The sequence below is a fragment of the Panulirus ornatus genome, chromosome 34 (assembly GCF_036320965.1).
Source record: "Panulirus ornatus isolate Po-2019 chromosome 34, ASM3632096v1, whole genome shotgun sequence".
Lineage (NCBI taxonomy): Eukaryota > Metazoa > Arthropoda > Malacostraca > Decapoda > Palinuridae > Panulirus > Panulirus ornatus.
This window is the reverse complement of record NC_092257.1, coordinates 14,024,282-14,042,699: the sequence shown is the minus strand read 5'-3', so window position 1 is coordinate 14,042,699 and position 18,418 is coordinate 14,024,282. Positions and strand designations below refer to the sequence as shown.

General features: G+C 37.2%; 1 protein-coding gene across 1 annotated transcript; it reads left to right on the top strand.

The window, feature by feature from the left end:
- The first annotated feature begins 1,385 nt into the window (after nt 1-1,385).
- LOC139759893 (uncharacterized) lies at nt 1,386-18,215 on the top strand. The gene is made up of 11 exons (XM_071682441.1): nt 1,386-1,673; nt 2,738-2,939; nt 3,579-4,136; nt 4,247-4,420; nt 5,711-5,863; nt 8,232-8,394; nt 9,527-9,588; nt 9,833-9,931; nt 11,669-11,807; nt 13,377-13,664; nt 16,086-18,215. The coding sequence occupies exons 1-11, from the start codon at nt 1,501-1,503 to the stop codon at nt 16,364-16,366; spliced, it is 2,292 nt and encodes a 763-aa protein (XP_071538542.1). The 5' UTR covers nt 1,386-1,500; the 3' UTR covers nt 16,367-18,215.
- The last annotated feature ends 203 nt before the right edge of the window (nt 18,216-18,418 follow it).

Here is an 18,418-nt window from a genome sequence, read left to right as displayed (position 1 = left end):
GAGATGAAGGTTTTTCGAGATTTCAAAAGATCAAAGGATTAGTCTACGTCTCACAAATGTGAGGGACTCGCGGAGATAACGTTAAAAAACAAAAACAAACCAATAAAATAATTAGCGTTCCGTAAAATAGCTTGACTCAGGCAAAAACATGAAGAAAAAATATTCCAATGACAGTGATCTTAGTATTGATAAGAAGGCTTCTTTTAATAATACTGCAGTGTCTCAAGTCTTTTATCTTCATCACCACAGTTCCGACTTAAATTAACAGGTCTACCCACACCACCTGGACTGTTCGGTGATGATGTTTCGAAATCTTAAGTTCAAAAAGAAAAAAGAATCACTCAGGACTATGTCTGCAGTACAGTGACATTATTTTTCTTGTTTGTTATCCACTGTTATTTTCCGTGGTAGAAGTATTTGCTCAACAATCTCACATTCGCTCCTATCATTCCCTCTAGCTGTCACGTACAATGCTTCAGTACTGAAACCAGAGGACCGTATCCTTAAATATATAAGCCAAGGATGTGGACGAGGTGGCGTTGCCTTAAGTAAACCATGGCCATGCTAAGGTAAAGTTGCCTCAAGTGAACCATGGCCATGTCTTAGGTAGTGCTGCCTCAAGTGAGCCAAGGCCACGGTTGAGGTGGTGTTGCCTCGAGTGAACCATGGCCATGGCTTAAGCAGCGTCGCATCAAGTGAACCTTGGCCATGATGTGTATCATTTCGTGAGCCATGGCCTTCAGGTGATATTACTACGTCAATCATAGTTATGGGAAGACGATGTTACTTCATGTGTATGATTGCTATAAGGGAGATGGTGTTAGGGGGCATGGTGTTACCTCAAGTGAACCATGGGAGAATTACTTTTACATTGTGAGCCATGATAGAGGTGGTGCTACCTCCAGTGACCCATGGAGTACGTGGTGTTGTCTCGTGACACATGGGACAGCAGAGGTGCAAGTAAGCCATTAAGGTATTGGTGTTACCTCTCGTGATCCATGGAATGAAGTGGTGTTGTCTCGTGACACTGGTGTTGCAAGTGAGCCACATGGGAGGTGGTGTTGCCTCCAGTGACCTATGGAGTAAGTAATGTTGTCTCAGGTTATCCACAGGGGTGGAAGTGTTGCCCCTAGAAAGCCACTGAGTAGGAAGTATTTCCTCAAGTGTTGCGCGATGATGCGAGCCTCAGTTTGTTTTTGTTTTGATCCTGATCGACAAGTGAGACGCGACTTGCGCGGAAGGCTCGTCATTTCATTGTCGACTAACTATAGAATTAAAGCTATTTGCAATACTTTTTTTCCTTATCTGTTGAAATCTGTAAACTATGCTAGTTTTGATGATGGGCTGAAGTGTATATTTTCTCCTTTCTAAAAGTCGCACTTCATGACTGATCCTCTTGCCCGCCTCTTGGATCAGAAAGGGAGGGTTCTGATTGTTGGGAATTTCTGTACAAGGAGCTACTACAAGGGAAGGTGTAGTTTGGGTGCCCTCCTCGCCGGTATGGAGGGTGCTGAGGGCACTCCACTCCTGCTGGATGAACTAGAAGCATCTGAGACTTTACTGGTGTACTGTGGAAGTGGTGAAGAGGATGAGGTGCCGACGACGGAGCAGCACCAAGGGCTCCCACTCACGGGCACCCTCGACCTCCAGCCTTCAGGCACACAGGATGATGAGTGAGTGGGAGTTCTTTGTCATCCTTGAAAGTTAGGTTCGTAAAATTTCAGTTTAGGGCTGCAGCCTCATAAACATATGCATTAGGTAGAATCGTCTGTTATTGGACACCTCATATTTAGTAGACGTAATCAAAACTACAGTTGCTTGAATTGGAGCATTATTTCTCTTTCATGGAATGATAGATAAGTGAGAGGGCTATGAAGCTTAGGGGAAATGGGGGTTAGAAAATGTCAGATTATGTGAAACGCTTGTAGAAATAAAAAGAACTCATGGATACCCCTCCCAGTGTTCCTTAACAGACTAAATTAATTCATTTTCAATTTCATTGATGAAATTTACCAGACAGGCATGATTTAAGTGTTTTTAAGTTCAGTTCTGTGTCGGAAGGCATTGTCTATTTCAGTGCTCCCTTCTTGTATCTTTGTCTGTTATTTACTGTGCTGTATAGTGCGCTGGTCTGTGGTATATTCTTATTCTTAACTATCTTCTGTCCCTCCCCCTTTACCTCACTTTCCAAAACTTTTCTATCAAATCTTTTGTGTTTTTTATATCCTTGTTCTCGAAGAGTAGTTTTCATATTCTCTGACCTTTTGCCCATCCATCCTCTTGTTAACAGCTTCCACATGAATGTGTCTGTACAGAGTTTTGTCATATATGGTCACATGCCAGTAGCTACAAGGAAAATGAAAAAATGATCTTAATTTCTCATATTTCCTTGTGGCTACAAGCTTATTCCAAATCATATGTTCTTTTCTCATTTATCTACATGTATTAAGGTATGGCTGATATTTCTATGTATTTCATTTCAAGGTGGCTGATTATCATCCATTTTCACGCAGGAATTGAATGTGCATTGATAGGGAGGATTTATTGTAAAATGATGTAGGTTTTTAAGTCATTGATTGATGAATCCTTTGTTTTCTATGGTGTTTTGCTAATCTTATATACTTTTATACAGTATTGGTTCCATTATTGTTTGTTGTATGTTGCATATTTCAAAATTGCAGTTCACTTACATCTTCAGAATATAAATATATGATTAATTCTTGTTATTTTGTGGTAGAGAGGATGCACTGTGGGTTGTGGGAAGTACCATACAACTTGGACTTCAAGATGCAGATAATGGTGATGAAGCATTGTTGCTAGAAGGGTCTGAAGTGGTGAGTGAAGGGGCAGTTTTGGATGGACAAACACTGCTACTGTTGAATGATGACGTCACGATTCCTCCCATCACTCAGGATATCCCCTCCTCTGAGGACACCATGGTTTGTAGTGGGAAAAACACTGTATCATATGCACATATAGTAGGGAAAGTAAATGTATGGTATTACACTTTAATGTCTCCAATCTGGTGCTCCAAATAATCTCATAGTCTGGTACTTGTAAGGGCACTGATGTTGAGTATAATGGTGCTTGTGTTTGCAGAATTCACATCAGTACAGTATTTCTGCCTGGGTATCTTCATGTCACACTATTCATTGTTTGCTCAGTTGTGAATTATCATCATAGAATGTATATGACATTATCAGCTGACCTCAGTAGTCTTGTATTTGAGTGATTTAAGCACATCAGCTTCTTTTTAACCAACTAACTCTGCCTCACTCTATGTTTAATAGATAACTACAAATGAAATTTCTTTAGAACTTTTAAAAAACTATTTATTGAGAAAATGAAATTGCCCAAGTTATCTCATATGATTAGCTCTTGTCTTCCTTAGCGATGTTGATACTTATATTCGGGCCAGATCCCTAAAGCAGCAGCTGTTCATTCCCATGGTTGCTGGATTTGAGACATTAGTGTGTAGAGTTCAATGCACATGTTCACTCAAGATCATGTTTATTGTGATCTGCAATGTTAGGAAATCTTACCAGTTATCTTGATATCCATTGTGAATTGTTTTTCAGGTAAGAGTCAATGCAAGAAAACTCTCCAGGGAAAGAACTTCATCACCTAGTAAATATCAGCCCAAGATACCAAATCGACCAAATCATTATGAGACAGACTCTCAAGATTTGAGCAAACTTAATTTATCTTTGCAAACCACACCTAGGACATATTCTCGTGCCAATGTTATAACCACATCAAGATCATCATCTGTACCCATAACATCATCATCTTCTTTGCCATTAACATTGGAGGCTGAACCTCTGTCATCAGGAGCAGAAACCAACACAATTCTGAAATATACTTCTAAATACTGTAGTAATTTATCTTTGCCCACCAAATTCAAAGAGACACAAAAACTTGAAAATATTTCTGTGCTGCCATTGCACAAAGAGAAAGGTTCACGACCTTCAGGAGTGAAATTCAAACTAACTGCATGCTCCAAGTCTTCATTGGATGAAGATGAGCTTAGTGAAGAACCGTTCGTGGGTCCATCAGTACGATGGCCCACTCAACCTAAAAGTTACCGTGGAGCAAAACCTAGAGAAGGCGGCATACTCAGAAAGAATTTGAGAAAGGTAAGCCACTTTTTCTTTCATATTTTCATACTGTGGTATTGATTTGTAGATGATATGGAAGTTTTGAGCACATTTATATGTAAACATATTTATACCATAAAGTTTTTCAGGTACCTCAGAGAGTGGATACTGATGGAGAGACAAGCGGCATGGGGTCATCTGTGGATGAGCCAGTTGAATCGTCAACTGAGTCTGCCTCAGAGGCTCCAGTTTTGGCACCATCCTTCATACAACCTCGACCTTCAGTGACACGAGGTCCTTCTTCTTCTCCTACTGCTGTGAAGGCTAGTATATTGTAGAATTTATATTATGACTTTATTCATAAATATAGATATAGAATTTGGTGTTACTCATAAATCAGTGATGATTGAAAATGTAAAAGAAAAATAATTGTACCACCCTTTTTCCTTAAAAGGTTTACATGTATGTAGATATAGATTTATTCAAAACAGTGTTTCCTTGAATTCCATCTGTACCTTGGTGTTACCTATCACAAATGTGGGAAATGATGAACAGGTATAAAAATTACATATTACATAATGTAAGTTTTATTGCCTTATGGACTAAAAGGGATAGGAGTGAGTATTTGAAAGAACTGATGTATAGCTGAGATGATAGGGTGGCAAATGTTGGATCAGGCAGGTATGCAAAGGAAGAGAGTCATGGAATGTCCTTTCTTGAAAAGAAAAAGATAGTGAAAGTCTTGTGTCAGATGAAGTGTTGCAAAGAGTGGATGGGATTGCTATTGAATTTTTCAATGAAGAAATTGACTGTTGTTGATTGGTTAGTTGGAGTTTTAATGAATGCATGGGACAGATTGAATTGTAACTATGTGGTATACAGAAGATGACATGTCATTGGGTTTAACCAGGTTATTGAAAGTGTAAAAGTAAACCATGGAATGGTCTCAATGGCTTGGCTGTGGATATGGGGCTCTTGCTTTCTTTCACTAGACATTTAAGCTAGAGAGTGGATGTAAGTGAATGAGGACCTTCATCTGTTCCTGGGGCTATCTCACTGTGGGGGAAATGGCAGACAAGTATGAAAAAAAGGCATTATTATTTTCATCCTATAAATGAGCCATCACTTCCCACAACTTAATCTTGATTTCTTTCTACCAGATAACACCCATCTGAGGCTACTTTCCCTAAACACATACAAGTTGCACTTTCTTGTACACATTTTGGACATTACCCATTTCTTCAGCATTACTATCATTACCTCAATATTCACAAGACCCTAATGTTCAGGAAGCAGTTTCCACACTGAAGACTCTGAACACTTTTGTTATTCTGCACTTACCCCACAAGCACAAACAACCACCACTCTTCTTGACCTGTGGTCCTTCCTGTTGGATGTGGCTGACTTTCTGAGCTCTGCAGGAACCCCATTGAATGGGATCCTGGTGCAAGAAGGTAAGGTAAGGTATAAGGGAAGAGCGCTTGTTGAATAGGTAACAGAATGAATATTATTTGCAAATGTTATAGGTTATTAGATGTAGACATGTGAGCTTATAATTAATATTTTGATTTCTTACTGTGCTGCTGGAAGTGTAACATTTTACATTACCACAGAAACGAAGAGGAGGGTGGCCGAAAGGACGCAAACGAAAACCAGAGCTTCCTGGAGCCAAGCCACCAAAAGCACCCTTAACAGCATATGTTCTTTTCCTCAATGAAAGGCGTAAATACTACAAAGAAACACGGCCAGAACTAAGTTTTGGGGCTGTAAGTATTTAGTTCTGTTGAAAGGAAATCTCCCAGCTTCTTTGTGATTAAGTAGGAATCTTTTTAAAGTTTAGGAAAATTTGACCTATTACTGTATCAGTTTGTTTCTGTGCCTCATTTTTTTTCTTGCATACATACATTTTTATTTTGAATATATAAAGGTTGTTTATTTAAAGTGATGTAGGTAAATGAAGCATAAGTAAGTGATACGAGTGTTGAGCAATATTTAGGAATTGTTATCATGTAATATTCACTTTCAATTGAAGTACAATTTTTTTTTTATTATTGTACTGTGGGGAATCACATGAATGAGCATCGTTGAAAGACGTATTACTATATAGCACATCACCATAAAAATATCAAATTTAGCTCTTTGCATGTTTGATACAGGGTATGGAATCCAGCTCAGTGGCCTTTAGCCTTTGATAGTCATTAAATTGAGCTACAGTGTATTTTAACAAGATATATTTCTCTTTTTAGTCTTATAGTATTAGATACATAACAACTTTATGTTATATTGTGAGACCTAAGGATGGATTTTTGCTTCCCTTGCAAATGTAACCATATTCATCGCTACATATTTAGATTCTATAATCACTTACCAAAATTTTGAATTTGCACCCATTATCTACATGCAATTTCTTGGACTATTAAGGTGAGTGCTGAATTAGACAGCTAGATATTTTTATTGAAAATAGGTGACCATTATTTATATCTATGACACTGGTTTAACTGAACGATGGAGTGAGTTTTACTAGTAGTGTAGCCCAATGTGATATACAAAAAGACTTCACCATGGCCCAAAATATGTTATAAGTTGCTAGTCCTTGGATGGACTGTGGATGGGCTGTATGATACAGCCATAGTGTACAATCTCTTGTGTAACGTTGTATGGGGTTAGGCAATTCCTGAAGAGTAGAATGGATTAAATGTATGGTCATTTGTATGGTCAGAGGTGAGGTGCAAAAAAAATTATTAGAAAAATGCGTGTATAATGACCTTTTATAAGGGAAAGGGAGGACGGAAATGAATGTTTGAACTGTTGAGGTGTAAGTCTGATAAGTACTCCTTTCATGGGAAATTGGTGATGAATAGGATGCACTAAGTATCTGACAAGGGGGGAGCAGTCTGGCATCAGGAGTGGTAGAAGATGTGTGGACCAGGTGCTTGCTTTGTAGGATTTGTGTGAGAAATTCTTGCAAAAGGAGAGGGATTTTAGTTAGTTTTTAGTATATAGAAATGAGCACCTTAGCTATAATGGGTATGGGCATTCATAATTTCTTGTATAACCCTTTTTGAGCCAAGCTTCTTTGACTGACTTGTGGTCAGCCTTAACTTAGCTTGTTTCATCTTGAGGGTCGGATCAAAGGCCATCTTTAGTACACCCTTATCTTCATAAAACTACTAGCACCACATGCCATTGGCCAGAACCATAGGTGTCAGGTCAAAGGCCAACCCCCTCCTCATCATACCCTTGACACTCCTTGAATGGTTTTGGTCCTCTTTGCTACACCTTCATCTTAATTACATCCTTGAAATCACCGGCCTTTGATCTTAACTCTTACAGGCATTGACTTGAACCTTAAAGTTCAGGACAAAGGTCATTTTCACTCCACACATATCTTCACTGCACCTTCAATGACTACGTCTTCAACTTTTCTGCATCCTCACCTTTACTGCCACTCCCAATGTGTGGCCATTGATTTAAATATTACAGTTCAGGTCAAGGGCCATATTCAGTACACCATTATCTTTACTGCACCTTTATTTCCATTACACTGTGCCCTTATATTCAGTACAGTCTCATCTGTACTGCACTTCCTTTTACTCTGAGTAGACAGAAACTGATAGATGAGAAAATTCCCTTTGACAATGAGACAAATACACTAATCTTGAACTCTAGCATTTTTTCTTCAGTTGTTTTAGTAGTTTGTATATCAGTTGAAATAATTGAAACTGTCATGATCCTGATGTCATAGACTGAATAGTATGTTTTTTTGATAGGACTGCAATAGCTGTTCTTAAAATGATAATAGGGAAGGACGAGTCTGGTATTTTAAGGTTGTTACTCATGTGTCAGGGAATGCCTTTGAATAAACATCTTGATTGCATGATGTTTCAAATCTGGCTCTCTTTCTTTGAAAATGTTTTTGTGGATCAGTTTAAAGTTCTTTTGATTTAAGTTCCTTTGATTAAGATGACTGAAGTGTTACTGCTTAATATCCCATGAACAAGAAAACTGAACAGCAAAATGTAGATTCAGAAAAAATGAATTTAACTTGCTTTAAGTATATTAAAATTTTTCTGATCAATATCACTCATTTGTTTGGTCTGTGAATATGGTTGTAATTATCTGTTGTCTTTTCAGGTGACAAAATTACTGGGAGCTGAGTGGTCAGCTATGACTGCAGAGCAGAAGGCTGCATTTGTTACACGATCAGAGCAGGACAAGAGGCGATATAGAAATGAGTTACAAGCATATAGGCAATCTCATGATTATCAGCTGCTACTAAGGAAGAAAAGAATTAAAAGTAAGTACTGGTTTTCTGTAAGTGCATTAGGTGTAACATATTGCTTTTCAATAGCAAAGACTTTCATTTAATTAGATAGTTTAGTATTTGAAATATTAGTCATCCTTGTCATTACAAAGAGGTCTTAACAAAATTTGGTTATTTACATTTCTGAACATTTGGTTATGCCTGCTTTAACAAATCTTTTAGAACGATTTTTTTATCTCTTAGGATCTCTGCACTGTAGTTTTAATTCCAGAAATTAATGCAGTTTCTTTTTATCCTCTTTTTATCCTTATCATTTATCTATATTGGAGTATAACCTGTGAAGTTACTTGTCTCCTTAACTTTGTTATTTAGTTACCTTAGTGACCAGTCAAATGGTAAAAAGCAGTTAATACTTCATAATGGTGAAATAAATATCTTATTTTGGTATCAGGGTAACCATTGGAGGCATAAGTTGAATATTTGTCTAACACCATAAAGATATGAATTGAACTAATAGTTTTAAAGAAAAGATTTTTTTCATGCTTGTTCACCATTTCCCGCATAAGTTAGGTAGTGCCAGGAACAGTCAAAGATATGGCCTCATTCACTCTCATCCATTCTCTAGCAGTCATGTATAATGTACTGATACCAGAGCCATCTGTTCACAGCCAGGCCCCATAGACCTTTCTGTGTTTTTCCTTGACCAGTGACGACACATCATTCCCTGTAAACTATATCGCTCCATTTTGCTTTATCCACTTGCATGCCTTGCACCCTCTTGCATGTTCATAGCATCTTTCACTCAATCCTTCCATCCCCTCCTTGGTTTACCCCTTTTTCTTGTTCCCTCATGTTCACTCATCCTCTCCATGTGTCAGAATCATTTCAGTGAACCTTCTTCAGTAAAGGTAGTAAAGATAAGCGTAAGATCATCAGTAATCATAGTCTTTGTAGAATATTGTGTGAACCACCACTCTTACTTATTGTGGAAAGTGAATTGTTAAGTATAGAGATATATATCTTGATAGGACATAAATGTTTGGATAAAGAAAATGGACATGAATTGAAAAATATCAGTTTTGTTGTGGTTTGCACCTAGAAGCTTTTCACCTGACAATAGAGGGGTATTAAGTGAAAGCATTGTAATCCTTGTAATTATTTCCAGATGTCATCAGAAGAGGTGGCACGACTACAGAAGAGTCGTCTGACTTTACAGATGAAATTGATGTAAGTGGCTAAGGAATTTTTGTTTTAAAAAAGTTAAGGTCTCAGAATTCACAGTATATATACATGGACTAAAGTATTTGAAAAGATTCTCATGTTGAGTCACCTAACACTCTTGCTCAAATGTTGGGGACAGTTTATTGAATATTCAAAATTGTGTTTTTTCCTCTCTTTCATAATCTTCATGGAAGTCAGTATTGATTATTATATACACTTGATAGGACAGGCTTTTAACATTCATTCTCAGGATGATGATAGTGAGGAACTGTACTGCCGAATCTGTGACCAGTTGTTTACCTCTCTTCACAACAAGAGAGAACACCTGTATGGCAAACAACATTTACAGGTAAAGAATAACTTCTTATCTTCTGTCAACCTGATATCATTCCTATATCTATTAGGTACAGTTGGTCAGAAAAAAAATGAGTGGAAAACAAACATCTAATTAACTTGCCAGCAAAGTGTATGTGACTAACATAATGAAAACTAACAGCCCTTGAAATCCATATCCTGACTTTTGTTGATTACAGTGAAGTGAATGAAAATATTTACATCTTATCATATTCATTTTGCATATGAAGTTGATTTAGCTAGGACTAAGTCTGCTTTGTGTAGTCAGATGTCATTCCATTAATAATATCTGCTCACATGCTTTACGTTTATGCCTTTACACATGAACTGTAATAGCATCAATATATGGGAGTGTAGATGACGTGGTGCATGCATGCATGCATGATTCAGCCATCTTAGGGCAGCACCTGTAGAGGAATCAGTTGACACTGCTTGGACACACATAGAGAAATATCATACATCTCATTCACTCGCAGATCCTTATAAAAAGTGCACATGCAGAATCTTGGCCTTTTGCCAGATTTATATGCACATTATTATAGTCATTTCTAGAATAAAGGAAACAATGTCTGTAATATTAGCAATGGAAATTAGAGTGTTTGTTCATCTATTATGTAAAATCTCTCTGCCTATGTAAATTATATGTTGTGTAAATATTACAGTTTAGAAAACATAAAAAGAGCGTGGTTGAGAGAGCAGAAGAGGGTGTTTTGAAATGGTTTGGGCACATGGAGAGAATGAGTGAGGAAAAATTTACCAAGAGGATATATGTGTCGGAGGTGGAGGGAACGAGGAGAAGTGGGAGACCAAATTGGAGGTGGAAAGATGGAGTGAAAAAGATTTTGTGTGATCGGGGCCTGAACATGCAGGAGGGTGAAAGGAGGGCAAGAAATAGAGTGAATTGGATCGATGTGGTATACCGGGGTTGACGTGCTGTCAGTGGATTGAATCAGGGCATGTGAAGCGTCTGGGGTAACCCATGGAAAGCTGTGTAGGTATGTATATTTGCATGTGTGGACGTATGTATATACATGTGTATGGGGGTGGGTTGGGCCATTTCTTTCGTCTGTTTCCTTGCGCTACCTCGCAAACGCGGGAGACAGAAAAAAAAAAAAAAAGAAAGAAAACATAAGTATGATATGTAAAGATGCATAATTGATATATAGTGATGCCAAAAAATCTTGCTCTTAATAAAATCATAAAGTGTTTTATTTAATCAGGTGTATCTAGCATGAAATTACATGTGGAAAGAACCATAATTATTGTATACCTACCCTATCCTAAACCCTTCTCTGTCCAATTGGCATCCTTCCACACCAATGTAGAGAATATTATACTACTTTTTGGGGTATTATCTTCAGCAACATATAATATAACCTCTGAATCCACCATATAACACCCACATCAGCTCTCCTTTACCATGGAAAGGATCAGCAACAAGATGTTGATAGCATAGGTGTTTCATGCATAGAGAATTTGGTAGCATGACAATAGATACAGCTTGGGGCTACAGCTTTAGCAGGTGATTACAATAGTGTTTTGAAATAATTTAGTTACATTGCCCTTCAGGATATATAATAATTATGTTAAAGGCATATAATTTTGATGGTGTGTTTGCATTTATATGGGGTTTTGATGGTGTGTTTGCATGTTTCACTGATGTCAACCATTGGGCTTCAGCAGCTTTGATCGGAAAAGTAATTTTGTCTTACTTGTATCTTTTCACTTACAGGCTATTACAGGAGAATATCAACGTGAAAGACTGGCAGAAGAGGAGAGGCAGATGGCAGCAACTACACTGTCGGGCAGGAGTGGAGACTGCCTCAGTTGTGGTTCTTTTGTCAGCTCTCAGATGCATTGCTCTAGAGCAGGTAAAATTAACATACCTTATGTGTGTTTTCCTTTTCCTGTGGTTAATTTTGTAAAACTTTGAACCCCTTTATGTGAAGTTTGAGTTAGTTTAGGAAGGGAAGATGATGTGTGAAGTAGATCTTTGCAGTCAGGGTTTTAATGGAGAAACTAACTGTGAAAAAGAAAATGTATGTAGCACTTATGGATTTTGCAGAGTTAACAGGAGGAGAGTTGGGGAAATATTTACTTTTTAATATAATTGGAAGAATACTGAATGGTGCCAAGAGATATCTGAATGCAAAAAGATCAGGTGTTAAAGTGTATTATAAGTGGATGATCTGATAAATGTGTGGCTATGTCTGTGGGCTATATCACGATAGATTTTTACTGTTTTATAGATAGAGCATTGTGTAGAAAGTTAGATGATTATAATATCACAGCACATCAGAACCATGATGGAACAAGATGGAAATTACCTGTTGGAATATGTGCATGATATTGGTTTCTTGTGGAATTAGAGGAGTAGGGTAGAATTCATGGTCTTCATGATGTTTTTAAGAGAATGATAGATGTAGCTGCATATGAGAGCAAGGTTATCAATACTGAAAGAGATAGGGAGATACAGTAATGATAATTTTGAATGAAGAATTGATTGTTTTCATTCATTATTGTTTTTCTGCCAAAGCGAGTTAGTTTCATGAACAGGAGGAAAATCCTTAATTTTCTCCTTTTGTTCTTACACTTAAAAAGTGATGATACATGAGGGAAGGATTTTCAGGCCCCCCTGCTCCCACCCATTATAGTTGCCTTTTAGGGCTTGGTAGAGATGTATGGGCGATATTCCATTATTGTTAAGGATTTCAATTATTTTGGAGGTATTATCAGTAAGAGACTACAGTCATTTATGGCAGTCAGAGATCAGATGTGTGCAAATTATGCTAGTGTTTATTTGTTTCTGGTGCATCCTGTTAAAGTAGGAAAGACAATTTGAATAAGAAATACCAGTATGGGTGATAGTGGACAAGCTAAGGCTGTGATTAGCATCATTCATGGTTGAAGAATTGGGTGTACACCAATAGTAGTATCAAATTGGGAAAAGTTTGAGTGTAGAGTGTATAAGAAGCTTGCATGATGGATTACATGTTGCATAACCCTTAGTTATTGTGGACATAGAGATGTAAGATATAAGAGCAGTTACTGTGGATAATATTTCTAGACATATAACAGTAAAAAGAGTAGAAGAATTGTCTGTAACTTTCCCCCCCCCCTCCCTTCACACCCAAAAGACTGCTTATATGCCACTCACTCCAAGAATTTTGCATATGCTGCCTTCACTTTGCATTTACTGCCTTCACCACTCTGTTCATTAAGAAATAAAACAGCTATGGTGACGTCACACACCTCTTCTGCAGACTCACACTCCTCTCTCCCTACTTGCATACACACCTTACTCTCTTGATAAAAATTCCTTTACTGCTTCTAGTAGCTTTCCTCCCACACCATATATTTGTAACACCATCCACAAAGCATCTGTATCATCTCTTATCATATGCTTTCTCCAGATCCATATCAATGTTTTCAATTTACAGGCTTGAGAGTTCTGCCACCAGGAGTCTGTCCTAGTTGTTGCTCTGGTGGACCAGTTTTACCACATTCCAAGCAGTCTTCACGTTCCCATAATGAAGAAGATGACCATGATGGTGATGAAGAAGATGAAGAGGAGGAAGATGAGGAGGAAGAGGAGGAGGAGGAGGAGGAAGAAGATGAAGATGAAGTGGATGCTGATGAAGAAGGAGAAGTTACTGAAGAGGAAGGAACAGCTAGTGGCATTAATAGTATGGCAGATGCTTTAGAGGATGTAATGGCCAAGATGCTTGGTAAGGATTGTTATTTCTTTAGAGTTTTGTAGATATAGAAGAATAAGCTTTTATTTCTATGACAGGGCGGTATATTTTTGGATATATGTTAAATCATAGTGATATTTTGCCCTCCATATGGGCATCCAGCATGCCCAATATTATTGCATTTTAAGATATACCTTGGCTTCATTACCCTCCCACCGAAAGGCAAGAAAAGTTTTTGTGGAGATCCATGTGTCTGCCCAGCATTCAGCAGTTTGCCTTAACCCTTTCAGTGTGCTCTTGATTTTGTTGACCACCTCAAACGTTCCAAAAACAGCAGTTTTATGAAAAAGTACACAAAAGAAAATGTGTTTTTTTCATGTGTATTTGTTATTTCTTCTGTGAGTGAGGTAGCATCATGAACAGATGACTAAGCCTTAGAATCCTTGCTTGATACCTTCCTCTGTTCCATGAATGATATATATAAATGGGTAGTGCTCTTTGTCTTCTATCTCTAGGGATAGGAGAGAACATAAAGATAATTTTTTTTCTAGTGAATTAGAGGTGAATGTTTCAAGAGTAGGTAAAGCTTATTATTTATTATGTTGGAAAGAAGTTCATAATTTTTTATTGATGTAATTACGTTCATAGCTATCAAACCCATTATTTTTCTTATGAATTAAACATTCCTAGTCTAGGAAAAACACGGAAAACACAGTATTTACCAGATAGGCCAGTCCTAGGTATGGATGGTCTGTACACAACAGTAGGTGTTATTGGTGGAAGTGGGCAACACATATATAGCGAATTCCTAAAGAAAGGGCATGACTGCTTGCCTCCAGGCAGCTCCAGACACTCATCATTTGTTTGGGTTGTCATCTGTTGTCAGTCAACATAGCCTGAATGCACATGGAATTCAAATTATGGCAGAAAATTAAGTTTGTAGATTGACTTTCATAGCACCCAACTACTTAACAATCAATTGATATCTACTGCACTGAAAGGGTTAAGTATCTTGGAAGGGTTTTGACTTGTGAATTTCATCAGCCATATATTACACCAGCTTTAGAGTTGATGCAATCCTCCTCACTTTCCACTTCCCTCATGACCTTTGTATGATCTACAAACACATTCAGGTAGGAGTCCATACCTTCTATCAAGTGTTTCCCATAAATCAAGATGAGGCCAAGCTGAAAACAGATCATTTTGGAACACCATGGGTGACCTCCACCCATTTGGAAAAGGCTTCTGACATGGGTTCTTTCTTTCTTTCTTTCTACTAAGATAATATTTCTCCCATTGAAGGAGTCTTTCCCTTATTCCATAATGGTGATCCAATATCTTAATCAGTCTCGCATGTTGTACACCATTGTATGTTTCATGGTAGTCCAGGTACAAACAATCCACCCAGCCTTCTCTTTTGTTTGAGACAGACCTGATTCTTATAGAAATCTAAGAGGTTCATTCCACATGATGTATCCCTAAAACTTTGTTGCCTCTCACTTAAGTAATTTCTCCCTTGTGGAAAGTCACCCATATGCAGTCTGATTATCTTTCCAAGTATTGAGTTCACTCATCAGGAAGACTGCTGTGTTGTTCAGTGCCTCTTCCTGATCTCATTTCTTTAAGATATATATGATGTTTGCCTTTTTTCACCCCTTTGGTACTTCTTTCAACGGCAATATTTTGAACAGTATTTCAAGAGGTCTGTTTTGTGTATCTGCACACAGCTTAAGTGCATATTAGCCTTATATGGGTCAAGACCCTTTAGTCTTCAGTTTTTTTAGATAGATATCTCACTGTGAGGAGGCTTCATCATTTAAGGAATGACAGTTTTAGAGAGCGGTGTGATAGTGAGCTGAATCTGAGTAAGAAAGCTGAACAAGGTATACAGAAATGGTTTGAACACATGGAGAGGATGAATAAAGTTACACTGACCCAAGAGGTGTAGGTGTCACAAATGAAGGGAGCTTGGTTGAAAGATAGACTTAGAGAGAGATGAAGGATGGAGTAAAAGATGCTTTAGCTCATGGAACCTAACATGCAGAATGCATGCATGGTATGGAGAGTGGTGTTAGGTGCATTTTACATGACAGCTAAAGAGTGGATTTGAGCAATTGAGGCCATTCTTTGCTTGTCTCAGGCTGGCACAATCTTGCTAATGAGGGAAACGACAAACAGGTATGAAAAAATGAATTAGTGAAAGAGAAAAGGGAGAAAAAATGAGGGAGGGATGAGTGTGAATAAGAGATTGTGAGGAGTACAAAAGGACACAACTTACAAGAGAGAGGTAAGAAAGGTGAAAAAGAGGGCATATGAGAGTTGGGGTGAGACTATCAAAAACTTCTTCAAAGAGAATATGAGAATATTTTTGAAAGGAGTGAACAGTGTGGAGAGAACGAATGGGAGTTACAGTGATCCTATTTTGTATCTACCTTCAATTTATAACCATGACAGAACGAGAACAAGAAATCAAGGCCTTAAAGCAGAGTAGTGAAGATGCTCGTGCCCACAATTTGCAGCTTGCCACAACCCTCTTACAGTTACGTGAGCATGAGCAGCAACTTGACAGGGATCAGGAGACTCTACAGGGAGAAAATGATAAATTAAAAGCAGAGGCTGATGCCCTTTGGATGTTGCCAGCTTTATTTGGAGTCACACCCTTGGAGATGGTCAATATTACTTTACGGCAGGACCAGCAGCAAGTTGCAGGGGTGACACTGCTTGATGATACGTAAATGAGTTCCTACAGCCTATTGTGTGGTTTTATGAATATGTAGAATACAGCTATTATAATTTCATATATCTTGACGTATTAAGTTTATGTGAAGTTTAGATAGAATCATTTTACAGTGTTAAGCTAGGTGTGATAATTCATATTTCATATATGCTGGATGTTGTTATGCTGCAACAGTAAGGAAAAGGAATTTTTATGCTGGGACATTAAACATTTTGATATTAGAAAGTGGGTTATGTGACAGATATGTACTTTCTTATCTGCTGCTTTGATATTTCAAGAGTAAAAGATTAATATCTTTATGATATATATATATATATATATATATATATATATATATATATATATATATATATATATATATATATATATGAATAGCTTTTAACTCAAGAATTTCATTTCATGAATAGATGCTTATAAATGAACATCTATGAAGGTAAGGAAAGATTTTATAACTTACAAAAGCAAATAGTGTTTATTTTCTTGTGATAGATTCAGATGATATGGATTCATGTGATATAATGTTTTTTGACACCAGTAAATGGTCCTTCACAGAATGCATTTTCCTTTGTGATAGTACATAGCCATTTAAGGCTGTTATATTATTTGGTTTTAAGATTAAAATATTCTGATCAAAATACAAATATAATTGGTACAGAACTTCTAAACAGACTTTACATGTAATAGAAGACCGATGTGCTCTTCAAGGTTGTTGTTGTGTGGGGAATGGCCATTTCTAACCACAGTATCGTTAAACATTTTTAAACCTGTACTGTGCTGTGTATATAGATTTAAGATATCTATTGAAAATGCCCCTCATATTAACTATATCTCAGTATAATCTTATAAAGGGAAAAATTTGTACATTTGGAAAATAATTAGAAAATTATTTCACTGTTGATTTGATTTTGTATTAGAAAAATACAGTTGAAATGCGCCTTGTTGATAGGGTCATCAACTTCCGAAGGTTATCAGTAAATGTTCTGGGCATGGCTGGTACGTTTCTTACACTTTAGAAATGATTCATATTCTAGGAAGAAGTGTGCATCTACAGTCATCTGTAAAGTGCAACACTATATTTTAGATGCAGATGTATGTGATTTTTAAGGTGAAGAGATTAAGATATGATTAGAAGAAATATACATTTACATGTATCCTTAAGTTAGATACATTTAGAAAACCCAAAGGAATGCTCAGAATATTTGCTAAAGAATTATCACATTTGTTTGGCTTTTGAAATGTTGTGTAGAGATGCAAGCCTCTTGAATCTTAACATATGTTGCTCACCAAAACACAGAATTGCTTTAGAAACCCTTCCTGTCATTATGATATTGTTTTCCAAGTGCCTGGATAGATAGTATGGTTGATGTAATAGAGGATGTTTGTGATGGTGCCAACAAAGATATATCTTTAATCATCTTGTATGTACCAGTTACTTATACATGGAAAGTGTGGAGAAACTCGTGTAGAAATACTGTCAGATTATTTGTTGCTTTAAGTGTAAAATGAATAACATTAATTTCAGAAGTATGAAGTTACTGGACTCTACCAGCTTGTGGTTACACTGTGAGTAAAAAGTCACCTTTGGCAAGGCAATATCATTGTCTGTTGGTGAAGGGAAGTATAGTCTAGTTGAGGAGCCTCTCACCCCAAAGAAGTTCATTAGTTCCTTGCTACTGAAAGTAGTACAGCCTTAAAGCTTCAGGAGCTCCTTCAGAGAAAGGAGACCTGGATTATACAATAATAATGATTTCAGGAGTACTGTACTCCCTAGATTTAGCAATGAGAATACCTTTCTTAGTATGTCATTTAAGTCATGATACTGTAAGGACTTAGTCAACCTTTGTTTTCCTAAAATAAGTGAAATTTATGAAGGATGGCCCATGTCTGAACAATTTTAATATCTATTATTTTTTAGATTTTTCAGTTTGTACTTTTATGCACTATAGTTAAAAATTAGTCTATTTGGAACAGGCCCATCCCCCTCCAAAAGTATTTCTTACGTAATTCACAGTCCTTTATTTGAGTGTTTTATGTAAATGTGTGCAGCATA

Coding starts and splice junctions, on each gene's coding strand:
- LOC139759893 (XM_071682441.1), top strand. CDS start 1,501: ATGGAGGGTGCTGAGGGCACTCCACTCCTGCTGGATGAACTAGAAGCA. Junction 5,864..8,231: donor CAGAACTAAGTTTTGGGGCT/GTAAGTATTTAG, acceptor TTGTCTTTTCAG/GTGACAAAATTACTGGGAGC. Junction 9,589..9,832: donor ACTTTACAGATGAAATTGAT/GTAAGTGGCTAA, acceptor ATTCATTCTCAG/GATGATGATAGTGAGGAACT.